Source organism: Pinus tabuliformis, chromosome 1_1 (assembly GCF_031772625.1).
Source record: "Pinus tabuliformis cultivar Carrire ecotype Pingquan chromosome 1_1, CPIR1, whole genome shotgun sequence".
Lineage (NCBI taxonomy): Eukaryota > Viridiplantae > Streptophyta > Pinopsida > Pinales > Pinaceae > Pinus > Pinus tabuliformis.
The window spans coordinates 513,949,252-513,976,572 of NC_142297.1; the positions used below are offsets into that span (position 1 = coordinate 513,949,252).

The 27,321-nt window shown below is 36.1% G+C and overlaps 1 protein-coding gene across 1 annotated transcript; it reads left to right on the top strand.

Moving 5' to 3' along the window:
* The first annotated feature begins 125 nt into the window (after positions 1-125).
* On the top strand, positions 126-19,905 carry LOC149214042 (uncharacterized). Its single transcript, XM_089389270.1, has 6 exons — positions 126-385; positions 537-884; positions 1,336-1,485; positions 1,612-1,817; positions 1,909-2,657; positions 19,519-19,905. The coding sequence occupies exons 1-6, from the start codon at positions 126-128 to the stop codon at positions 19,903-19,905; spliced, it is 2,100 nt and encodes a 699-aa protein (XP_089245396.1).
* Positions 19,906-27,321: the final 7,416 nt, after the last annotated feature.

A 27,321-nucleotide genomic window follows, 5' to 3' on the forward strand; every position in this document is an offset into this window, starting at 1 on the left:
TTATATCTGGTGAGGTCTTCAGTGTAAATTCTACACAATACAAAAAATTGCATTTCAAGTGGTGTTCAATATTCAATATGTTTAGTCAATATTCGTGTTCCCTCATTTGTATAGGGATTTGAAGAATGAGGAAGTGGGAATTGATCAATGAGTTGGAGGTTGAGGACCCAGAAGGGATGATAGAGTTTTCAGCGGAAGATTTGACATGGACAGAAGTAGCAGGAGACCAAGTCGCAATTATTCCATATTGTCGACTTGAGGATTTTATAAGGGGAGAGCAAATGAGGGAACCCGCACCTACTCAATTTGTTGCTAAAATTCGAAAAATTAAAGATGTGAAGGATATCAAGAGGACAAATTATTCAACATATCTAGAATATGTTGTGTGAGTCTCTCTCTTTCTCTCTCTCTATCTATCTATATATATATATATATATATATATATATATATATATATATAAAATTTTGATTTTAAGTTCACTATGTCAAACATGCATAAATATTTTATTTAATTTTTGGTGAATTGTTGATCACAGATATAGGTGTGCCTATGGTCCAAATCATGTACAATCCAGCAATGTGGCTGAACCTGGATCCACAACTAAGAAACGTCTTCCACGTCACAGCATCAAAGTTGGTTGTCAGTGTCACTTTATTATGCGACGACTTGCTCTTAGACCAAATGATGTCATTCTAATATATACAGCATGCAGACATATTGATGACAAAAATGTGGTTTGTCATGGAAATGAGGCAAATGACATGCCCAAGAAATTCAATTTTGCGCCGCATTTAACACAGCATATAGGAACTATTGTTGAAGATTTGGTTCGTGATGGTTTTAATGCTACGATGATCTGGGAAAAATTTATCTTTGATTTAAGGTATGGATCTGGTGAGTTTTTCACAGGGGCACCTTGAGATTCTTTCATGACAAGAAAGGATGTGTCAAACATGTACAATAATATCAAGAGGCTAGAGTATGTGAAGCATGAAAGTGATCCAATGAGTGTGGATTGTTGGGTTAGTGAGTGCCCAGAGAGCTTTTTCTTCTACCAACAACAAGATGTTGTTAAAAACATTCCTTTCATTATAGGCATACAAACTAAGTGGATGATTTCAATGATGGTGAGATACTCACACAACAACATGTTATCAATGGACTCCACTTTTAGCACTAACAAATATGGGGTAAACATATTTACCAAAACTTCATTTATTCTACTTTATTTCAATGTCGTCCTTTTATATGCTTATAATCTTATTTTCTTATTGTAATGCAGTATCAACTGTACACCATAATGGCTTTTGATGATCATCACAATGGGATTCCAGTGGCATGGGTAAAATATCATCACGGCATGGTACTTCTGATATTTGTAAATGGATGTCGCAATTATTTGCAAATGGGAAAAAGGAAAACCCAGATTGGCATGTCCGAGCTGTCATCACAGATGATGCAGCAGCGGAAATTGAGGCATTAAGGTGAACCAGTTTTTTCTTTTTAGAAGAGATAAAAAGCAATAATGTTCAAGGATATTCTCTTATAATGTTATATTATTTCAAGACTTGCACAAACTGTACACTATTATTGTGTGTATGGCATGTCAGTAGAGCCTGGTTGAAAAATGTTGGAACGAAAGTCAGGGGAAAGGAAAATAAAGTCCGTATCTTCCGTACTCTGGGATTAATCATGCATTCGTGTGAAGATGATGCATCTGTGCAACATGAAATTCAAAGTTTCTTTGATCAATTCAAAGAAGAAACTGTGTTTTTGGATTATTTTGCAACCAACTTGTTAAACAACAACAAGCTATGTAAGTTTCCTAAGGTTGCATTTTATCAATTTATTTTGTAATTGACCATTTTCTATTGTTTTTTCGCATCTAATATATGTTTTTTTTCCAGATATGTGGGCAAAAGCATATAGGGACTTCCCACATTCCAACCAGGATACTAATAATGCTATCGAATCTTATCACCGGTATCTAAAGCAAAGGTACCTCTGTGAGAAGAATAATGCGTCCCATAGAAGGGTGGATTGGCTGTTGCACCTATTATTAAAAAAGGTTGAGTTGTATTACATTCACATGCAACGTCTAAAAAATGCTGGTTTTGTCCGAGCTTCAAAAATTGAGCAACAAATAAATTTAAGTGCGTGCAAAGCAAAAAATATCCCAGATGAAGATTGTATGGCTGATGGAAACAAGGAAAGTGAGTATTTGGTTCGTAGCCAAACTACGGCAACTCGTGATACATGGTATCATGTCATCTATAAATGGCTAAACCTAAACTTTTGTAATTTCAAATGGGCCCTAAATGGCAATATTTGTAAGCATATTTTAAAAGTTGAGATGGTAGTGACTAGCAAGGTTTCAAGGGGCAATGAATTGCCTAATGTCTGTAGGTCTATTATAGAAAGAACTAGATATTTACTTGATTTAAATGAATCATTTGTAATGAGCCCAGAAATTGAAATGAACCTTCCAACTTCTCCTTCCACTGATTCAACCATTGTAAGGCAAGATAGGGCCCTAACAATCGATGAGGAAATTAAACTTGTGATGTCATCAACTCATAAGAGATTGAGGGGTTTATTACAAATAACACCCACATCTTTGGAGCAGGCATATGAACTAAATCAATTGGTAAAAAATGTAAGCCAAGAGTACAATAATAAGAAATTTGATGTTGTAACTCCATCCAAGGTCACTACCAAGAGGCGACATAGTTTCTTGAGCCCAACAAAAAAAGGGGGGCAAAGTGTTCCTGCGTTGAAATCAAGAAAATATGGACCACAGTTTCTAAAGGTTGGACGGTGTCGTGGAAGGAAAAGAAGCATGAATGAACAATTGGAGATTTCTTCTACAAAAGAAATCAATCTAGACCACACATCTAGAAGGGTACAAGGTTCTATTTTGCAAAATACTGGTATGGAAATATTAATTGATGTACCATTTAATGTGAAATTCAAAATATCATTATCTTCATTGCCTTCAATGCGATTGCATAACAACGTGTTTTTTTCTTTTTTGTTACAGCTGAAGAATCCACATCTCATAATACTTCAAGTTGCCAAGTTCGTTTATTTCATGAGAATAATGTGGATCCAAATATGGGGGGTTCATTGATTCATTTTCCATTTGATTCACCACGTCCACCTCTCCCGTTTGATCATCGAACCCCCTGGTTGTTTCCACCAATGGCACCAAATTCATTCATTGGGCAGCCTACTTCAACCCATAACATTTTGGTTCCACACCCTAGGGTGATGCCCCCTATTGTACAACCAGTCGGATTGTATCGCCGCTTGCACTCTATATAGGAAATAGCGGGTGAAAAGAACAGTCAAAGTGCCAGCAATCAATGGCAAGATGACAAATATTCGAGCTAATGAGTATTCATGGATATAATATGGGCATAACCCTATAAAGGGATCTCCTAATCCAAGAACATGTTGTGAGCATGATGGGTTGAAAATGTTTTTGGATATGTACAACATTATCTAATTTCAATTTTGTATGGTTATTGTATTGAGCTATTGAAATCTTTTTGTTGAACTCAAAGCATATAAAATATCAGTGTAAATGTTGGCTGACAAACTCCAAGATAAATCACTGCTCTGTTTTGCCACAACATCCATCACCAATAACTCCCTGGGATTATGTTGGTCGAGTCCAACATCAAAAATTCATCAGCAAATCTTTCTCAAACTTCTGATGACCATCTCATGTTACCAAATACAGGCACAAGATAATCCATTATCAAGAACCAGCGTATGACAATGAACAAGAAATTTTATAAAAACCTAGCCTTTGTGTTTGACATCTTAATGGGCATGTTCATTGTGGGTCTGCAAATACAGCATTTGCAAGTGTCATTCCTACCGATAACTGCAAGCTGGGATTTGCAGTAATCTCTGGCAAAATATTTCAAACAGATAAGGGCATCAATCTTTTAATAAGTAAATCACTCATATCAGGGTTTCGTTGCCTAATTTCTCATGCATAGTTGTCATATATATTGGTGTCAGTGACTGGGCTCTCAAACATGTCTAAGGATTTCTTCACCTCCAAAAATCTAACACAATTGTTGTCGAAGGTCATCAGCACTTTGCAAATATTGCTCAGCAGATTAAGTTACTAATACAGTGTTCCTTTGGCATCCATTACTACAGATTGCTACACCTGTTACAGCAGATATTTGCACCTGTTACAGTAGATTTTTTACATCTGATACATTAGGTTTCCAGCATCCACTACAACAAACATTTTACATATGTTACAACAGCATTTTGTGGGTGTTTGTTAACAAGGTGAATCTATGACCACCATTTTAAAACTTCAAGTACCCATGATCTCCACAAAGCCTCTGTTACATCTTCTAGTCTGATGTGATATCTACAACAATTTGTCATGTGTGGTGTCTGAAACAATTGTAGGCACTCACTTCTGAAATTGCATTTCATGAGCGTTTGTCAAGAGGGCAAATCTGTTATTGCCATTTTACAACTTCAGGTGCCCATGATCTCACAAAGCTTCTGCTTCATATTCTACTCTAGGTTGTCATCTACAATAGTTGTCTTGTGTGGTGTCTGCAACAAATCTGGGTATCAACTTCTGAAATTATGGATTGCAACTATTATGTTCCCTAGCATTTTTGGCTTTCACATACTCTTATGATGCTTGCTTTGCTCATCATCATGGGCATTTTACAAAAGTTTATAAATTTTTCTTGAACCTTCATGTGAAAACCCCTTATTAATGAAATTTCAGTCTAGGGCAATTAATGCAACTTCAGAAATTTCACCTCATAATGGAGGTTTCCTGGATTTAATCCCTTTGTGCTTTCAGCCTTAGGGTTGATCTGATATTTTTAATTTACAGCAGCAAACAGTGGGCCACGCTTCACTTCACTTCAACCCAACACACTAGGCAGCTCAAAAGAAAAGATACCAAACATATGCCAACAACTTTCAGCCCTTAGAGCACACTTTTAAAGCATATACCAGATCTGGAAATCACTTTATTACAACAGAAAATCTGCTCTCTTATCTTCTAGTTATGTGTTAAAGCACTTCAATTTCAGCCCTATTTTATGTCAAATCAGAATGAACAAGTGCTGGAAATTACCCAATGGAAAATACAATGCTAATTGAAAATCAGTTAAACAACTTTAGATGGTTGGAAACTTTAGATATATATATATATATATATATATATATATATATATATATATAAAGAGAGAGAATAAATGAACTACATATACATACCACAGCTTTATCACAAAGGCAGTACAAACCCTAGGTAGGGAAAACCATGAAAACACTAACCACCACCAAGGATCCACACAATGCTAGCATCAACACCAGCATGTCCTCCTTGGCTTCAACACTTGTCTCCCAGCACTGTCCAAGATGTTTCCTCCTCAATCAAATATCACAAGTAGCACTAGGGTTTCCAATACCCTAGTCTTCTTCTCTCACACGAGCTAAAAGAGCAATGCTTTCTTATCCTCTATAGTTTATCACAAACACTAGTTTCTTTGCCTCCTTTAGGATGAAATACTAACCTTAGAAAAACCTTGAACTGCTCCAAGAACCTAGCACTCCAGGACACAGAGATAATATGATGAAGTGTACAAAGAGAAAAAGGGACAAGTTCACTGCACTACCCACATCTCAAAGACAATATGATCAAATCAATGTATAAAAGAACTCTCTCCTTTATTTATATGACAGGGAAGAAGGCCAACAATATAAAGTGGGGCTAAACATCTGCAAGCAACCTAACTATACACAAGACTATATATATATATATATATATATATATATATATATATACTGATTTTCAAAACACTTGCCATTTATGTTTCAGAACAATATCCATCAGTGCAACTTAGCAATAAAATAGAACAGTTAAAAAAGAGAAAATTTGAGAGTTCCTGCTCAAACATTTTATGCAGACTATGTTATATAAATTTCTCCCCATGCTCATAAATCCATATGTGGATATGTTGTTTCACCATTTCCTGAAATTTTCATGGTGTGATTTCTGCAACCTGTATCCATATCCTCACTCCAGGTGACACAGGACCTTACTGGCATATTACTATACTAAATTCATGATTCCAAGAGAAAGAGATCTTGTGAAGATGCCAAATACACAACTCATTATAAGGACTTCTCTTACACAACTCATTATAAGGAGAAGCTAGTGGCAAATCAATGAGCCAAAGTCCAATGACACAAAACGAGCTGTGATCATTGATAGTTGCAAATTGTGGAGCTAGGGAGGCATGCCTTCAGAGGGAGCAGCCTTGAGAAACTTGTCACTGTAAATTGGTTCTTGCACGATTGAGTTGATCTTTGGTTGTGTTCTTACCAAGTGTGGTAAGTTACATTCTGAGTTGATCCTAAGTATGATATCATTGAAAACATGAATTCCAGTAAAATATATTTAAGGGTATATATACCATCCAAAAAGATTTAAAACTTACAATACAATACAATTGAAATATATATATATATATATATATATATATATATATATATATATATATATATATATATATATATATAGATATATATATATATATATATATATATATATATATATATATATATATATATATATATATATATATATATATATATATATATATATATATATATATATATATATATATATATATATATATCATAGAGTGGGTTTATATATTTGTGTGAGAGGCACAATTTTGTTGTGAAGAAATTTTCACTTTTTGGAGTCACTATATGGCGGGGATACATTAATTAAATATTTTTTAATGCATTACATTTTGTCACTATATGTGTAACTCGGTTTATAAAAACCTCAACTTTAAAAACTATGTACTTTTCTTGATCCCCGTTTTAGATATATTATTTCACTTGGTCAAATGTAAAGTGATATTCATTTTAAACTTTGAAGTTTTAAGAGAGCTTCGAACTCATTGTAACGTTTCTTTGTAAAAGACTCTGCTTTACTTACTAGTTTGGATGTGAAAGATGCATGTACATGAGGGTAACAGAATGCTGTAAAGGTTACCTAAATTGCCATTGAGCAGGTAATGGTGTACAAGTACTTGAGCTCTGAACAGTTTAGGGTTGTTGCTAGTTTTGGGTTGTTACAAGTGGGAACATTGTTCAGTTTTGGCATGCTATTGAAGGGTTCTTGCCATATTGTGTGGATATTGAATGGAGCATTGTTCTAAATGTTTGATAACCTACTCTGTTCCTTCAGGATTCTTGTAGTTGCTATGTATATGTTAATAAGCATGGTATTTTGTTACATCTTTCTTCGTTACACTTTGATGAATATGGATGGTGATGATGTATTTCCCTGTTATGGTTTATGGCATGCTTTTTATGGTCGCACATCACCGTTGATTCTGGTGTAAAGTCAATAGTGAGTGTTCTTGAGTAGATGATTAGCTATGGCCATTAGCTGAGTTAGACCTGTGGTAATGAGATGGCCAATATTATGGGGCATTACGCTTTAAATTTGTAGTTGTTATTGTTGGTGTCATTCTTGCAAATTCCAAAGCCTTAGTTTTTGGTTCCGGTGCTGGAAACATGGGACACTAGACTCTAGAGCATTTCTTGTGCTTGTAAGAAAGGTGTCCTAGTTGGAAGATTAGTGTGGGTGTGATGAACAAGCGACATGTCACGAAAAACAAATGTCAAGAAAATGGGGGTTAAGCTTTTTGAAGCAAAATTTATCATTATGATTTTGACAAAGTTTACGGACTCCATATTTTTAATCTTTTAGGCAATTTTGAAAGATGAGCGTTTCTTCACTTGTGTTCTTTATTTATTAACTTTATTTATTAAGATTATGGCATCTTCAAAGGCATCATGGGCATGTAGGGCTTCATTGATATATGCGTACATTGCATCATTCTAGGGCAAACCATGTACCTAAGAAAATTAACTTCATACTAGGTTAGAGTTTGTCATTATTATGCATCAATGTTCCTAGGAGGGTTTCATGGTATGGAATTCTTCATCTCACATTAGATTACGCATCAACTATTTTTGGCCTGTCATCATATATATATGGATATAGCTAGGGTTTGCATCAGAAATGACTTATACTTCTTAAATGTTGTGAAAAGCAACAAACCAGATGTAAATAACCTTCTTTTGTTACTTTCATTTATTCCCATGGCATGACTTATACTTCTTAAATGTTGTGAAAAGCAACAAACCAGATGTAAATAACCTTCTTTTGTTACTTTCATTTATTCCCATGGCATCCATCCAGGTGGAAATCAACACTATTAAAGAGGTAGCATCTGAAACTTGAAATTAAAATTAAATTCATACGAAGCTACAATAATATTCGTTGAACCACTAGTAGGTTAAGAATAATTAGTTCACCTCAAATATAATGTACATAATTGGACACATGAATTCAGTTATAACATGATTGGACATCTAAGGTGAATGATATTACAAAACCAAAAAAAAGTACATTAACGAGTACTTTACTGAAAGAACCACGGTATGAGAATCCCAAGAAAAATGACAACCATGGTGTATACACATAGTTGAGACCTATATTGATGCTGATCAATGTTTGCCAGTGGAATGAATGATGATCCTGAATCATCTCTGGCACCTGCATCTACACTTGAGATTTCTCCAACCATTAGATCAATAGAGATTTTATGGATCTTCGCAAGGTGCTTTATCGAAAAAGAATTAAATCGAGCACTCCAGATTGTTGCCTCTTTGTAGAGGGGCTTCAAATTGTCTGCGCGAACATTGTAGATGCCTTCCATGTGATTACAGATTAAATCTGAGTTTGTCAGCACAGTTATGTTATTCACCCCATTGTGATTTGCCTCTTTTACCTGCAACAAGTGTAATGTAGTATGCTTCGTTATTGGTTGTCTTTCCCTGCACTTCCCATATTCTATAAATCACATGATTTTTTGCCCCATTGTGAAGGACAAATTTTAAAGATGCTGGACCTGGATTGGGGCGGCATGATACTTCAATGCACAGTGTCCACTTTTCCACCATTCCGTGGGCTTAGAAGCACTGCATAGTGACAACAACAAAATAGATTCATGTTAGAATACTTTAACATGACAAAATATCCTGATTGAAATTGATTATTTTTATGCTACCTCAAGTCTGAATGCACATCCTTGAAAAATAACAGAAAATCAAATATCAGTGATAAGACTTAGAGGATGCACATCCTCAGCATCAACAAGTGTCAGAGGATGAGTCCTCTACCACAATTTGGCTTGACAGCTCTTCAGGTTAATTTTGTTTGGTTTATCCTTCGGTAGAATAACTAATTTTTGCATGAAATGTGATGCAGTCTAAAGAGTGTTTGTCTCCCTGACTTTGGATGTTAGCCATGGTTTTGGATTCTCCTTAACTCATCAGTTAGCTCTGGTATTCTTCCTGATCCAAGAGATCTGCTGTTGAATAATTTCAGGTAGTATCTGATTTGAGTTTGAGTCATGATGGCAAAGGAGAGCTCTCACTCTATTAAGTACCGCATCAATATTTGTAATTTGTTTGTGCTGTTGTAAAACGTTGAGAAAACCCATACGAAACAGAGAAGTAGAGCAACAGATCTCCACGTGATCAACTTTCTTGAAAACCAGTCATGTTCTGAAGCAAGGGGATGAAGAATGGGACCACTTAAAAGCTTCTTTTTGCCTCTTCGTTTTTGTCTTGTTGTTTAGCAGAGCTTCTTTTGTGGATATGTGAAAATGTTCATTTCCCATTTCTGCATTCACTGCAGTGCTATCAAACATCGCCTAAGGTTTTAGGCTATGAGGGTCTTAGGCGTAAGGGTAGCATTAAAGCTCTCTGATGTGTTATGACTTACCACAAGGGTGGCCCTCTAATCCGGAATTATTGTAGAATCGTATTGAACAGATATACTTAGCAGATTATAATCATGGCAAGGCAGATGAGTCTATTCTATGGACCTTCCATGTTGATATTGCAAATGGCTATCAGTGACCGAAGGCTGAGGTCTATGACCAACATCCCTTTGAATATGGATGTGGAAGCTGCAGATGGCTATGTTTTTGGATATGTACAACATTATCTAATTTCAATTTTGTATGGTTATTGTATTGAGCTATTGAAATCTTTTTGTTGAACTCAAAGCATATAAAATCTCAGTGTAAATGTTGGCTGACAAACTCCAAGATAAATCACTGCTCCGTTTTGCCACAACATCCATCACCAATAACTCCCTGGGATTATGTTGGTCGAGTCCAACATAAAAAATTCATCAGCCAATCTTTCTCAAACTTCTGATGACCATCTCATGTTACCAAATACAGGCACAAGATAATCCATTTTCAAGAACCAGCGTATGACAATGAACAGGAAATTTTATAAAAACCTAGCCTTTGTGTTTGACATCTTAATGGGCCTGTTCATTGTGGGTCTGCAAATACAGCATTTGCAAGTGTCATTCCTACCGGTAACTGCAAGCTGGGATTTGCAGTAATCTCTGGCAAAATATTTCAAACAGATAAGGGCATCAATCTTTTAATAAGTAAATCACTCATATCAGGGATATATAAAGCACCAGGGGTATAGCATGAATCCATCTTTAATCCCTTTTTGACCTGGGATCTATAAAGCGCCAGGGGAATTACAAAAGCTTTAGGTGTAAACTTCTGGGGTTGAGATGGATTTACCATAGCTATTTTCTTTCCATTTTGGTTTACTTGTATAATACATGTGATACATCTCTTTTAATTGTGTTGCGCACGGTACATCACAATATTCAGAATCAAATTCTGAATATATGGTACAGCACTGTTTAAAAACAAAATTTGAATGTATGAATTTTAATATTGCATTTCAAAATGGGTGCTGGTTAGGATTCAGGAACAGCATAATGTGCTCAGAATAGTAAATAGAAAATAAAATTAGAACCTTTTCTAAAATCGCTTTGATACTTGCACATGAGTTTCTTAGTTGAAACTGTGATTGCTTACAAAATTATGAATTGTACCATCCAAAAAACCAACATAGGATTGAAAGCAAAACTCAGGAACTGAGTTGACATGCAAGTATTGTTAGAATAAAACTTGTATTTGCCTTACTGCTTTTAATTTCTCTATTTTCTTGTTATGTGACATTGCTGTGACCTTTATCACTCGCATCGTAGTTAAAGGGTCTATGGAATTTTTTAAGACAAATATGCTCTGTTTCAGCTTTTGGCCCAAATAATATATACATGATGTACATCTTTTCGATTTGAATATTAATATATCTCAATACCAATCTGTTTGGGAGGCCAATTTGAGTGCATTTGTAGATTTAATCCACTATTAAACCTTCAATATATTTTCAAACACAAATGTCAAGACCTTAAATTTCCAACAAGATTACTGAGATGACGGTTTGGACACAATTCACACTTCAGGATGATCACATATGTATCACTTCATTTTGCATACAGATAAGTAGGGCTTGTCCAGCTGGACTTGGTGCCCATGATTAGGGCATTGACATGCAACTCAATATGGAGAAAAGTTAACAGAGTATACCGGCGTTTTATCAGGGTTGAAGAGACCAAAGTGACGCTCTGTCTCAGCCCCTGGCTTCTGGTTCTCGTTGAAAATAGCGAAGATATAGGTCTCGATGCTCCTTTCAGGTCTCTGCAAAATCAGATTTCAATCGATAGAAGATACCAGGAATGTAACAGGAATGTAGCGGGAATGTAACAGAGCTCTTGCGCAGCGTCAATCCGGGTTGCAGAGGCAGACCGATTTCGAACGGGAGTGAATAGCGTTTTGGCGCGAGGGGAGGTCGCTGTTGTCAAGTTCGAGACGGGGCGGGCCCGCGGTTGGTGGGTCCCGCGTTCGTCACCGGAAACGCAAGGTGGCCGCCGGAGTCCGTTCCATGGATATGTATGCGCCCCCCATGGCGTGCTCGACATACATAGATGGGCCAGCATTTAATACACAATATATGGTTGGTTAGCCCTTGCCGGTGTGAAAATTAGGGAGGTTCCACGTAGGCCAATCCAAAAGTATAGAAGGGTTGTGGACGTCGTGTGGTAGTAAAGAATAAAGGGGCATGACACCCTTTTGGCTCCTCCCACTTTAATCCAAAGCTTACCACTATTAGATGTAAAAGGATTTATATAGCGAGGGTTGCAAGAAGCACCTTTTTATATGGGATGGGACTGTGGGTAGCAGGCTCAAAATTGGGCTTGCATCAATCAGTTAGTAGTAGAAGTGGAGAATAGAGCAGAGGATCAAGTAGATACTAGTAGAGAGGAGGAAAAAAAAGAGGCCATAACAAGTAACCCCAGAGGCAGAGATTTGAACAAAAATAATAATTATCAATTAAATTGTATTTATAATTTTCAATTAAATTGTATTGTTTGAATGTTCAAAATAAATTTAATTTTTTAGAAATATTATGACAATATAAATTATAAAAATTTAAAGTAGAAACCTTCCCACACAAAATGGTCCCTAAAATAAGCACCTCCTTAAACTACTGCTATGAGAAATAGCTATAAATATTTTCCATATAAAAATATTGAGATATCAAAATAGCTATAAATATCTTATATAAAAAAATATTCATAGGTCATACCTCTACATATTGCATGGTGTTTTGAGGCTTCAACTTCTCCAAATCTCACGATTTTTGTTATAAATTATGTTATTTTAAAAATTTAATATTGATGTCAAACTAATAGTGGGGATAGTTATTATTGGTTGTTATCTGAGGCTAACACATTATTTTTATTTAAGAAAAATCTCACCACCCCGGTATACTCTTTCACCTTTTCCATATGCCTCTAGGTCTTGGGCCATTAACCTATTTCTCTAGATCTGAGGAAGAAAATCTCTTGCCAAACAAAATTAGTTTTAAAACATGCTCCGAACTCATAAATTTTAGATTTTAATAAGATGAAAACAATTTAATTTTACAATTTTATTAGTTTAAATCTTATAATGCTAATAATAAATTACAATTTCAATTGGAAATAAATTACTTATTGAAGCAGGAATGTAGGAACACATGTAGATATGCATTAACTGGCTAATCCCAATAATTGTATACGACCTTAAAAAATTGGATAATTGGATGATAATGACTCAATTGCACATTTGTACCAATAATTTGAAGTGCACATTTTTAATAAATAAATGAGGGTGGTTATTCTAAGATGTTTTGGTACAGCTATAATTAAGTTTTACAAATTTATATTTTTTAAAATAGTAATTTTGGTAAATATTGATAGTTTAGTTTAACTCAGGCAAAGTAAACTAATTAACTCCTTGAATCTTGTTATCAGAACAAGATAATGAGATATATTGCTTCGAATGATCAATGTAAAGTGGAAATAGTTTTGGTATTTTTTGTTTTAGATGTATTTACATTGCAAAAAATATTAAATGAAAAGAAAGAGAAAATTGATATACATATGAAGCATGATATTCACATTGAGATAAATGATCAACACGTACTAAAAAAAATTAAAAATCAGACTTGAATTAACAATGAGCTACTTAGAATTTTAGGCCAAAACCTTGAAATCTTGTAGAGGATAAGCAATGAAAGAAATAGAGAAAAAATTTAACAAAATGCGAGAGGTATATAAAGATGTAGATTGTGTAAAAGAAAAATTTGATTTTATTGAAATAATAGCCAAATCTTAACAACAGGCCTCGGCAAAGACCATTAACTAGTTCTAACACTCAAACTACAACAATGTATAGACTCATATAAAACATTCAAGGAAACCCAATGAAAATGGAAGCATATCTATCTTTCAAGAAAGTAAATGATTAGAAAGTACACAAGATACCTTTATAAATTCTTGCATAATTGAGGAAAACAATCTTAATTGATCTCTCCTTTAGAGATAGAACTGTTGTCACCTTTAAGATCAATTCTCTGATTTACAGAAAATAAAATCACAGGAATTAAGAACAAACTAATATTGTTGTAGCATACCCCTATTCACAAATTTATCTATCCTTACTTCATAGATCTCTCCTATTTTTAAAGAGGCCTCAAGTTCTTTTGACAGTTTCCAAACTTAACAAATCAAATTAGTTGCATTCCTAGACAATGTGATTAGGGTAAAGGCTAGTTTAGCAATTTTTAGTTTAAGAGTTAGACACTAATAGGTGAGACCCTCATTTCCATTTGATTAGGCCTCTTTGTCTATTTTAAAGCATAAATCAAATTAAAATCATCAACTTCAATTATCTCACAAATGTTGATCATTATAAAACATAAATAGATTGTGGCACAATCATAAATCATATGCAGTCAACCAAAAAATTGTATCTGAATCATCGCACATCATGATATCATAAATAGAACCTCGTATCTCCAATCCCCTTATTTCTTCATTTATGATTAATATACATAGTGGCACCACAAAATAATATGTGCATAAAAAAATACAAATATATCCGTTGTATTTTTCAGAATATAAACATAGTATCCAACAGATCAACTCAAAGGTAACATGTTTTAAACTTGTGAATAAGCAATGACAAAAACTTGGTCTGTGCCCAAAGTAGTGTGTTGTAAAAACCAAAATTAATTCCCCTACCTCTGAGAAGGATTTGACTCTGCCTATTCACTCCTATGCTCTTTCCCTCTTCCTCTTTTTCGATTAAAGAAACTCATTGTTGTAGATTTAATTTATTTTTCATTACACACATGTGACAAATAACATGACATCATTTGTTAACTTGTGAACAAGACACTGATTTTTTTAAGAAAGACAAAGGAAACATAAAATAAAGGTAGGGACAAGGAATGAAATTATATATACATATAATCAACCGCAGTGGCAGACATAAATCAAAACCGAATGGAAGGATACCCTTACTCACAAAAGGGAGCCCCCACGAAGCCTGAACATATTTAGTAATGTTCATGATACGAGAACAGATAATAACAAATAATAATGAAGAATACATATAATTGAGTGAAAGTATCAAATATACTCATCATGTTTTATAATGGATACCCTGTGGGTCAGGGTTAAAACAAAATATTGACAGAGTGAAGAAAAATACATGATTGCTTTTTTATTTTTCAGATACATTGAGTGGTTATAAGGAAACATAATCCCTAGGTGTCCAAACGAAAACAAATGGAACGAGAAAGGTTCTACTACATATATATTTTTATGTAGATACATTTATTAGTGAAATTGGAAATGAGTTGAGAAGGATCCTCTCTGCATTGCCTTCACATGGGTTTCTTGCCTGAAGCCCTAAGCCTCAAAAGCTCCCTCATGGGGCATGATAAGTAGATTTGAAAATATATTAGACATTAATTAAAATCTATGGAAAATTAATTATTTCATTGCAAATGTAAATAAGGGTGAAGTTTTAAATAGAATTAGGATAACCCAATAGCCATTGAGAGCACAACAAGCTTGAAAAACAAATTATTATATAAGAGATAATCAACACCTAGAAACAATAGTTAGTGCTATAATTGATCAATTGGGGGTGTCTAATTGGAATCTATGGTATATATATGACCAAGCCCTTTTACAAATAGCTAAACCATATAATCTGAAGGCTTCTCGTCATGATGCAAAAGGAAACATTGCCAAAAATTAAAATGATATTTTTGGCTGGAACTGAACTCATTACCATATGTTTTGAGGGTAAATTCAATCGCCAACTGAGAGGGAAAATACACATATATATTCACATGTAGACAACAGGAAGGGAGTAGGGTAAAATGGGAAAAAAACCAGTGTAATCCACAAAGAAAACAAATGACTAATGTTTTGTACATACCTGGTGAGTAGAGGAGCCACAATCGAGAAATCAAATCTGTACACACAATTGAGAAATCAAATTTGCACATACTTTCTGCAAGCCACGCTACAAAGATTAGACACAAGAAACCCTCATCGACCACCAGAATCCACTTACAGAGATGGGAGAGTTTTCAAATAGTGGAAATAGAAACATAGTAGGGTTTTGGGAATTGTCAAAAATCAATATGATTAGCCTGAGGTGGTGGAGTAAATGGAGGCGAATGAGATGGACAAGCTCATTAACTGAGCAATAATTCCAATGTAATATTCATGCATTGCAATTGTATATGCTCAAGAAAGGAGGTGTTGATGTGGAGGATTTCCATGCAACAACTTAACAATAGACAAGATTCATGTCAAGTCCATGGTGACCTAGTCAATCAAACCCTCAAAATAATGCCAAGTCAACTTCCAAACAAACGCAATAATCGTCCATGTAGAGGCCTCTAATTCATGTTGGATTAAATTTAAATCATGTAGCATTACTCTAATATCACCAAATAATTTCCAAAGAAAACAAAAATAAATTTTCTAGAAGTGAGGATTGGGCCAATAAACCCAATAACACCCTTAAAATCAATACTGACAACACCTAGTAAACAAATTCCCAATGCTATTAAACGTGTATGTCCATTTCCATATGGAAATACATCACCAAATAAAAATTGATAACCAAATAAAGTTACCATAGCATAACTTTCCATTAAATAAGAGAGACAAATCATAGAGTATGTTACATGTCAAGAACATTAAACCACGCCCGAATTTGGTAACCCTATTTCAATCCTGCCATAAACAATATCACACATAAGCATAAACCTTAACATATAAAATTTTGACAAGATCGAAAATCAAGAACTTTGGAATCACATTATTAAGCGCTCAACTTATACATTATATAAATATGCTCTGACCAAAATACTCAATACCTTTCCATGGAAAATGTGTATATGTTTTGTGTGTAAGTGTTGGCATTGATGTCAAACAAGGCTTAGCCTGATGATTTGGCTTCATGCCTTGGTGGTTGTGATTCCTTCTATGCAGAGACTTTGGAGCCTTCCTTGAGGTAGGATATTGGCTCAAATATCAGTTGTACCCCCTCCATTGGATAGTGCTCAGAATAATATTTCCAGCAGTATGTCGACATCCCATAATGGACTTCTGGATCAAAAGTTACAACCAATTGAAGTTTTGTCTCTCCAAACCAGAAGACAAAGGAAAATGGTTTGGTGTCATTTTGACAAGTGCCCAATTGGAGGTTTCGACATATCACACATTAACATTCAAAGGTTAAAATGAGAAGTGCATAGCGATTGCAAATTTTCGATCATTGATTAGCGATATCGCTTATCGTAGGACCCGACATATCGAAAATGAGAGGACTCCAGGGTGCGGCACAACAACTAAGGAAATTCATTGATCAGCAAATGTTGATTGAGTTAAACAAGCTGGGACTATGCATCCTTTGTTAAATCGTTGGGAGATACAAATAGAAATTTACAAACGAATTTGATGTAAAACAAGGGTAGATGAGGCCCATTTCTCTCTCCTCCAGGCAAGATACGTGGAGGCATCCGGTTGGGTCCGATAAGGACAAATGATAGTCACAGATGAGTTCTGATGTAGACACATGGCAAGAACCTATTGGTTCTGATAATGCCAAGTGGTTTCTGATGTCAGCATGATGTGGCGGTATAGAGGGACACATGGCAGGAAGTTTTGGTGTTTTGAGGTGGCCTAATAGGCCATATTCAGGTCACATGTGTCACCACTCAAAAGATGCCACATGGCAATGATGACGTCACATCAGCAATCAGTGATCAAAGGTTTGATATGGTTGGCACATTTTCCACAATGGGGAATCACCGATTTGAGGGCTAGCAAGTGGTCACGAAGTCTTAAGGAACCGAAGTCTAGGGATTAGCAGAGGAGCCTATAGGAAATTGACAATCGGCGATTTATGGTTACTGACGTAGGGAGAAATATGTAGAAATCTTTGATAAAATGGCTTCGGTTGTATTAAGCACCTGTGTTTGAAACAAACATGAAACCAAAGGAAAATGGGATAGCAAATGAAATATAGCCCTCGTCGAGGGTTTGGAGGTCTTAGAACTTTGAGGCTGAGCACTCAATCACCGCCCTCAGTCCTACGATGGAAGTTCGATATGTGTCAAATCAAAAGGGGCTAGACATATTCAGAGGTCGGAAATAGGCTATTTGTAGTTTTACACCATTACACATCACTACAGTGAAAAGCTATGATATGATAGTACATGGAGCCATTAATGATGTATGAATCAGAATTTGTGGTCTTGAATGCAAAACACTAAGGTTGATGGTCAAATACTTCCCGTACACACATTGTAAATATAAATGAAGAACATAGACTCCATGGGGATGTACAACTAGATCTCTGTGAGCCATAAATATGCATGGGGAGTCTCTGTGAAATGTGTAAGGGGACTAAAAACACATACACAACATGGAGAGTTAGTAGTGTGATAGAGAATTAATCATCCCCTAGTCTTATGATTTTAGTGCTGCGACAAAATTAGAGAAAGTGTGAAACAACAAAAGCATCAGGTGCCATGCCATGGGTACATGTTTTGGGTAGTGTTGATGGTGACAGTGGTTACATCGAGCCAAGTGCATCACTGGAACAAAACTCAGAACCTCCATTGAGTTGTGGGGGCAGAATGAGCATATGTGTGGGAGAGTAGAGCAGTGAGCGAATCCATCTAAGCAACGTGTTACAAGGGTAGTGTTGAGGTGAAGTCAATGGAGAGCCCTAGCTAGTGAAAGTAGAGAACAGAGGAAGTGTTGCTGTGAGTAGAGAGAGGAGATATACCACAATTGTTCAGAAAGAATAATGTAGAAGTTGAATCTGTAGACATCCATTAGTTGGTATTTTACTTGTAAAATTGTATGCCTTTGTTTTTAGTTTGAAAATTGTATGAAATAGTAGAACAGTGGCAGTGGTAGTTTGGTGCCTGCATACTTAAGAGGTTGGTGCCCCTTGGCAAGTTGGTGCAGATGTAATTAAGTTGGTTCTTAATTTACATCATAAAAAAAGCAACAAAATTGGTGGTTTTTTCCCTCTGGGTTTCCACGCAAAAACACGGTGTAAAATGTGTGCTCCTCATGAGATTTTCATTTGAGTATATGTGTCCCAAATTTTATTGATTTATTGTTTCATGAATGAATTCTCTCATATATGAAATAACATAAGAAGTAACTGTAAGCATAGTAAGAAAAGAAAATTAACATTTTCATAAATTACTAGTTCACCCCTCCCCCCTCTCAGCATTTTCTTATTCCAACAATTGGTATTAGAGCCACGTTTCTTCAGTGACAGTTTAAACACATGAAGGTAGATCAATAAGGAGTTATGAATAGGCAAGAGAGTAAATAAGTTTACTCGATTAGGGTGCCAGTCTTTGATGGAGCCAACTATTCCTTTTGGAAAGTAAGGATGGAGGCATATCTTATGTCCTTGCAGGTAGATGTTTGGACGTAATTACTAGTAAATTACAATGCCCCTGATATCCCCTGCATAGATGCAAATGGTAAGAAGCTATATTTGAGCAATGGTAAAGCCAAGAATGTTATTCTTGTTGGTCTTAGTTAGTCAGAACTTTTGAAAGTTATGCACTATAAGTCTGCTTATGAAATATGGGAGAAGCTTAACCAGTGTCATGAAGTAAATGAGAAAGTCAAGCAAGCGAAACTTCAGACTTTCAGAATGAGGTTTGATAGCTTGAATATGTCTGAGAGTGAAAGCATAGAAGAATACTTCCTGAGAGAGTATGACATGGTTAACATGATTAGAGGACTTGGTGAAGAAGTCAAGGAAGAAATGATCATTCAAAAAGTATTGAGATATCTACCCATGAGATTTAATGCCAAAATCTCAACTATTGAAGAAATGCCTAACTTAAAGGATCTAGAGATGGATCAGCTACGTGGTATTCTCAAAGCCTATGAGATGAGAGTAGGAATGGAGAAATATGAACCAAAGGAAGTGACATTCAGAGTATCCAATAAGGGCAAAAAGCACAAAATTCATTAAGACTTCTCTAGCAGTGAATCTGATTAGGATCTAGCTCAACTAGCCAAAAAACTGAAGTGTGGCTCTGGTAAATACAAAAGGAAGTTTCCCTTTAATCATTTTGACTATGCAAGAGTTGAAAATTTCTCTTCCAAGTGCCCTTACAAAGAAAACGCTGAAAGAGAAGAAGATCTGAAATTTAGATATAATTCTTAGACATATCAGAAGAAGAAACCCTATAAGAAAGAAGGGGTTCTATTCAAAAGAGGGTAGCTCAGCACTGCAATCAGACAGTGAGAACTCACCGGAAAATAAGTCAAATAAGTATCTTCTTATGGCCCTCGGAACAGACTCCAAGAAATAGAGTATTCTTTACTCTGAAGAGGAAGGAGTGGTGGACCTTGAAGGATAACTCATCAGTTCCCTTGATGAGTTGAAGAAAGGAAGGAAGAAAAATAAGCAGTTGCAACATGCAGAAGAAAGAATGTATAAATCTGATAATGAGGAGTTTTCTTATCAGAAAGAAAAACTTGAAGAAGCTATCAAGAGAAAGATAGTCTATATCTTCTACTTTAAGGAGAAAAAGGAGATCGTGAAAAACTGGAAGAGGAGAACAAGTGGTTAAAACATGAGTTGATCAAGTTGAAAAGGGAAAAGACCTCTAGAATCTACAAAGATGATTTTCTATCTTTGAAGGTTGAATTGGAGGAGGCCAAATGAAAGGAAGAGGTGCTTCAAGATATAATTCAAGAATGGGAAGAAAAATGTCAGTGTCTTGAAGTGGAGATTGCCTCTCTAAGAAATAACCTTGAGAAATCAAAGACCGAGAAGGATCTAAATGAGAAATTTGTTGAAGTGACTATAAGACTAAGTCATATTCTAAGTTGTTAAAGGCCCTCAGGAATCAGAAATGGATTAGGGTACTCTAAGGGACGAGAATATTCTCTTGGGAAGAAGAATATAAACTCCAAGTTTGAAGGAGTTGAAGAACCACAGGGTCATAGGAAGAATCATCATGAAAGAGTTCATGAAGACAAAATAGTAGCTGGACAAAGAGGAGATCATTAATGGAGGACAAACCAAACCATTAGATGACCAAGGTATTTTTATGCTAAATGACATAATTCTTTTATCAATAGGTGTGCCTACCTCTTTTATCATCATTGCTATAAGTGTCATATCTTTGGACACAAAGCCATTGATTGCAGAAGTGTTAAAGTTGAAAGAGATGAAAATTTGAGATTTAATACACACCGGTCTGCTAAGTCTCAAGATTCCTCTCTTAGGAATCAGAATGTCTTCTCACCCCTACAAAGTGAATTGGAATTCTTTAAATGCAATAATTTCATGAACAAGGCTAGTGAGTGTAGAATAAAGTTTGAATACTTGTCTAAATTGGAAAATGATAGGCATACACATATCCAAAAGGATAAAAGAAGATGGAAACTAAAGACCAAAAAGAGCATGCCATATGGACTCGCCTTATCAGCGCATGATAAAGAAAGAAAATGGTATGTGGATAGAATTTTTTCCAAATACATGACTGGGGTCAAATGAAGGTTTTTTTCATTGAAATAAAAAGAAAGAGGAGGCAATGTCACTTCTGGAAACAATGCTCCAGCAAGAATCAACGGGAAAGGAGTGGTCAGTCTTGATCCAAAGACAGAAGCACATAATGTATAGTATGTGGAAGGCCTCAAACTTAACCTGCTCAGTGTTAGGTAGATGTGTGACAATGGATATGATGTGAAATTCTGATCAAAATACTGGGAGATCCATAATATAAAGGATGGAAAACTAGTGGGAAAGGTAATCAGGACCCACAATACCATATATGTGTTCGAAGACTCAAGGATCAGCTATTACTTGAGAAAAACAAGTGAAGCATGGTTGTGGCATAAGAGGCTCAGGTACATGAATTTTGAAATCTTGATAAAGATAAGCAAGATAGATGTAGTAAAAGGATTACCTATATTATCAAGGCATGATAACACCATCTGCAAGTCATGACAACTTGGCAAGAAGACTAGGGCTCATTCCAAATCAAAATAGTTATCCTCATCTACATCTTTGGAGCTTATTCACACAGATATTTGTGACCCAACTAGAGAAAAAACATCAAAAGGAGAGAGGTATTTCTTGTTGTTCATTGATGATTTCACCAGGATTACTTGGATTCTACTCTTAAAAGAAAAGTTGGAAGCATTTGAACACTTCAAGAAGTTTAAAGCTCAGGTAGAGAATGAGAAAGATCTGAAGATAAAATTCTTAAGATCAGATAGACAGGGAGAGTTCACCTCAAGAGAACTTGATGAATTATGTGAAGACCAAGGCAATAGAAGGAAGTACTCAGTGGCCATAACTCCTCAGCAAAATGGAGTAGTGGAGAGGAAGAAAAAAGCAATTCAGGAAATGGCCAGAGCAATGTTAGAAGAAGCAGGAGTGTCCCACAACTTCTGGGGAGAAGCAACTCACGGAATAGTATACTTTCAAAAAATAACTCATCTCAGGCTGGATAGTGACAAAACTCCCTATGAGTTATGGAAGGGAAGACCTGCATTAGTTAAGCACCTCAAGGTGTTTGGGAGCAAGTGCTTCATTAAAAGAAATGAAAAGAACCTTGGGAAGTTTGACTCATGCAGTGATGAAGGAATACTGCTAGGATACTATATTTGAAGCAAAGGGTATAGATGGTACAAGAGGATGAGGAAGATAGAAGATTGCATTGACATAGTAGTTGATGAAGTAAGCTAAAAACTTGAACCCTTTGAAAGTAATATGAACTCAGATGATGAAGAAAGTTCAGATTTGAGGACCACCGATCTGAATGAAACAAATTCAGACAATGAAGGTGAGGAAGCAGGCACATCTTCAAGGCTAAAAACACCTTCCAGGTATGTGCAGATGGAACACCCTGAGAGTCAGATTCTTGGAGATCAAAGATAGGGTATCCATACTAGAAGGAAACTTGTGGGAAGTAGAAATCATGCAAATTTGGCTTTATTGTCTTAGATAGAACCCAAGAACCTCGGTCAAGTAAGTGAAGATAAGTTATGGATGAAAGACATGAATGAAGAGACATACCAGATTAAAAAGAATGATGCATGGGAGCTTATTCTAAGGCCAGGAGAGAAAAATGTTATTGGAAGCAAGTGGGTTTTCAAGAACAAAATGAATGAAAAGGGTCAAGTAATCAAGAATAGATCTCTGTTGATACACAAAGGGTATGCCGATATAGAAGGGGTAGATTTTGAAGAAACCTTTGCACCAGTAGCCCGACTAGAAGCCATAAGAATATTTCTTTCTCTTTCCATTCATAAGAACTTCAAAGTATATCAGATGGACGTGAAGTCTACCTTTCTCAATGGAGATTTAGAATAGGAGGTTTACATTGAGCAGCATGAAGGTTTTCTGCTCTCCTCTAGTGAAGGGCTCGTATGAAAACTGAAGAAGGCCATGTATGGTTTGAAACAGGACCCTAAAGCCTAGTATGAAATGCTGGATAAGCATCTCCAACAACAAAGGGTTTAAGAAAGTCTCAATGGACATCAATCTTTATGTAAAATCTAAAGATGATCATCTATTGATAGTGGTTGTGTATGTGGATGACATAATATTTGGCAACGATGTGGAGCAGTTGGGGCATCAATTTAAAAATTGTATGCAAACAGAGTTTGAAATGTCCATGATTGGTGAGCTGTCCTTCTTCTTAGGTCTGCAAACTACTCAGCTTCCACAAGGATTTTTTATATCCCAGTCCAAATATCTCAAGTAAACTCTGAAGAATTTTGGAATGGAGGATTGCAAACCTATCAGTATGCCCATGACAACAGGATATAAATTGTGCAAATAATATGAAACATCGTAGGTAAATCAGACTAAATACAAGTAGATGATAGGAACCTTATTGTATCTAACAGCTTCAAGGCCAGATATCATGCAAGCAGTGGTAATTGTCGCAAGATTTCAATATTTTCCACGAGAAAGTCATGTGGTTGTTATTAAGAGGATAGTCAAATACCTTGAAGGTATAATAGAGTATGACTATGGTATGCTAGGAGTAAAGACTTCAATTTGAAGGCCTACATAGATGCAGATTGGGCTGGAAGTCTTGATGCTAGGAAGAGTACTTCTGGTGCAACCTCGATTTTGGGAGAATGCTTGGTATCGTAGGTCAGTAAGAAACAAGGATCTATCTCTCTATTGAGTGTTGAAGCAGAATATATTGTTGCTACTACTTTCTTTACATACATTCTATGGACGAAGCAAACCTTAAAATATATATAGGTAGAGTTATCTAATCCTATTCCAATAATGTGTGACAACACTAGTGCAATCAACATCTCACAAATCCATTCATGAATTCAAAAACCAAACATATTCCTATAAAGTATCATTTCTTGAGGGAACAAGTTGCAGCTAACATTGTTAAACTTGTATATGTACCCACTAAAGAGAAGCTTGTAGATATCTTTACCAAGCCACTGTTAAGGGAACAATTTCAGTAGCTCATGCAACAGATAGGAGTTGTGACTCCTCCCTCCAAATGACTTCATTTTGATAGGTGGTGGAAGCTACTCAGAAGATCAAATTCATTAGGGTAGGCTACACTGGTTCAAGGGGAGTGCAAGTGAAGTTTTTGTTGTCACTGATGTCAAAGGGGTTGAAGATTGGCATTGGAACAGACCATGCCAAGCCTGAGGGGGAGTTTGAAACATTTCCATCATTTCCAAAGGGGGATATTGTTGGAAATTTGATTCTATTTAGGTGGTTGGTTGTGTAAGTTTTATGATTGATATCAAACAAGGCTTAGCCCGATGATTGGGCTTCATTCCTTGGTGGTTGTGATTCTAGTTGTGTAGAGATTTTGGATCCATACTTGTCGTAGCCTATGGGCTCAAAGATCAATCTAACCCCCTCCATTGGATATTGCTCAGAATAATATTTCCAGCAGTATGTGGAAGTCCCATAATTGACTTCTGGATCAAAATTTAGAGCCAGTTCAAGTTATGTCTCTCCAAACCAGAAGAAAAAGGAAAATGGTTTGGTGTCCTTCTGACAAGTGTCCAATCAAAGGTCCCGACTTATTTCACATTGGCATCTGGAGGTTGTAAGGAGCACTGCACAACGACTGTGAATTATGGATCAATGATTAGCGATATCGCATGTCGGAGGTCCCGACATATTGAAAATTGAAGGACTCCAAGGTGCGGTCCAACAGCTAAGGAAATTCGTTGATCAACGAATGTTAATTGAATTAAATAATCTAGGACTGTGCATCCTTTGTTAAATAGTCAGAAGATCCAAAGAGAAATTTACAAAGGAATTTGATGTAAAACAAGGGTAGGTGAGGCCCCTTTCACTCTCCTCTAGGCAGGACACGTGGAGGCATCCATTTGGGTCCGATAAGGATAGATGGCATTCATAGATGATTTCCGATGTGGACACATGGTAGGATCTGATTGGTTCTGATAATGCCAAGTGGTTGTTGAAATCAGCATGATGTGGCAGTATGAAGGAACACCTGGCAGGCAGTTTTGTTGTTTTGAGGCATCCTAATGGGCCATATTGAGGTGACATGTGTCACCTCTCAGAAGACGCCATGTGGTGGTGATGACATCATATCAACAATCATTGATCAGAGGTTTATGATGGTTGGAACATTTTCCACAATTGGGAATCACCAATTTGAGGGCTACCGGGTGGTCATCAAGTCTTAACGAACCGAAGGCTAGGGATTAGTAGAGGATCATATAGGCAATTGACAATCGATGATTTATTGTTGCTGGAATAAGGAGCAACAAGTAGAAATCCCCGATAAAAGGGCTTCATTGGTATTAAGTGTGTGTGTTCGAAACAAACGTGAAACCAAAGGAAAAGGGGATAAAAAAGGAAATATAGCCCCCATTGAGGGCTTGGAGGTCTTAGCGCCTTGAGGCTGAGCCATCAGTCACTGCCCTCGGTCCTATAATGGAAGTTTGATATGTGTCGAATCAAAAGGGGCTAGACATAATCGGAGGTTGGCAATTATTTATTTCATAGTGTTACACCACTATAGAACACGATGATGAAAAGATCTGATATAATGGTATAGGGGGCCATTAAATATGTATGAATCGATAGTTGTAGTATTAAATGCATAATAGTAAGGTTGATGGCCAAAGACTTCTTGTGCACGGATTATAAATATAAATGAACAGTAGAGAATCCATGAGGATGTAGAACTAGATCTCTACGAGCCATAAATATGCATGGGGAGTCTTCGTGAAATGTGTAAGGGGACTGAAATTAAATACACAACATGGAGAGTTAAAAATGTGACATAGAAGTGATTATCGCCTAGTCTGATGATTTTAATTTTGCGACAGAATTGGATAAAGCGTGAAGCAACAAAGGAATGGGGTTCCATGCCAGGGGTACATGTTTCAAACAAAGTTTATGTTGACAGTCGCTACATCAAGCCAAGTGCATCACTAGAACAAAACTCAGAACCTCCATAGAGATATGGGGTTAGAATGAGCATACGTGTAAGAGAGCAGAGCAGTGAGTGAATGCATCTAAGTAGCGTGTTGCAAGGGTAGTGCTGAGGTGAAGTCAGTGGAGATCCCTACACAATGAAAGTAGAGCATAGAGGAAGTGTTGCTGTGAGCAGAAAGAGGAGGTATGCCACAAGTGTTTAGAAAGTAGAGTGGAGAAGTTGAATCCGTAGACAACCATTAGTTGCTATTTTACATGTAAAATTATATGCCTCTGTTTTCAGTCTGAAAATTGTATGAAATAGTAGAATAGTGGCAGTGGTAGGTTAGTGCATGCATACTTAAGAGGTTGGTTCCTCTTGGAAAGTTGGTTCTTGCTAAAAAAATGGGGTCAATGCCTCTAGTGAGTGGGTGCTCACAAACAAACAGATGTAATTATGTTGGTGCTTAATTTACATCATAAAACAAACAATAAAATTGGTTGTTTTTTCCCTCTGGTTTTCCACATGAAAATATTTTGTCAAATGTGTGATGCTCATGAGATTTTCATTTGAGTATATGTATCTGAAAGTTTATTGATTTACTGTTTCATGAATGAATTTTCTCACATATGAAAGAATCTAAGAAAGAACGGTAGGCATAGTAAGAAAAGAAAATTAATAGTTTCTTAAATTACTAATTCACCCCACCCCCCCCCAGCAATTCCTTATTCCAACATTTTCACCAGTCGCGGACATCAAATGTCAATGAAAATTTATTATTAGTTCCCAACAAACAATACAAGCCATATAGAAGTGACCCCTTGAAAACAAGCGATACACATCAAAACTTTGCATTTGAACCCTTTTTTCAGTTTTGGTAGCATGTAATATATGTATATCTTTGAAACCTATGTGTGGTTCATCCAATTAATAGAATAAAAACAAATAACTAATTATCATCCAATGAATCACTCATGCCA

Bases quoted from the DNA above. Each gene is read 5' to 3' on its own strand.
- LOC149214042 (XM_089389270.1), top strand. From the start codon at position 126: ATGAGGAAGTGGGAATTGATCAATGAGTTGGAGGTTGAGGACCCAGAA. The intron at 885-1,335 runs GTATGGATCTGG...ATGGGATTCCAG, and splicing joins AAATTTATCTTTGATTTAAG to TGGCATGGGTAAAATATCAT. The intron at 2,658-19,518 runs GTAAGCCAAGAG...ATATGGGAGAAG, and splicing joins TAAATCAATTGGTAAAAAAT to CTTAACCAGTGTCATGAAGT.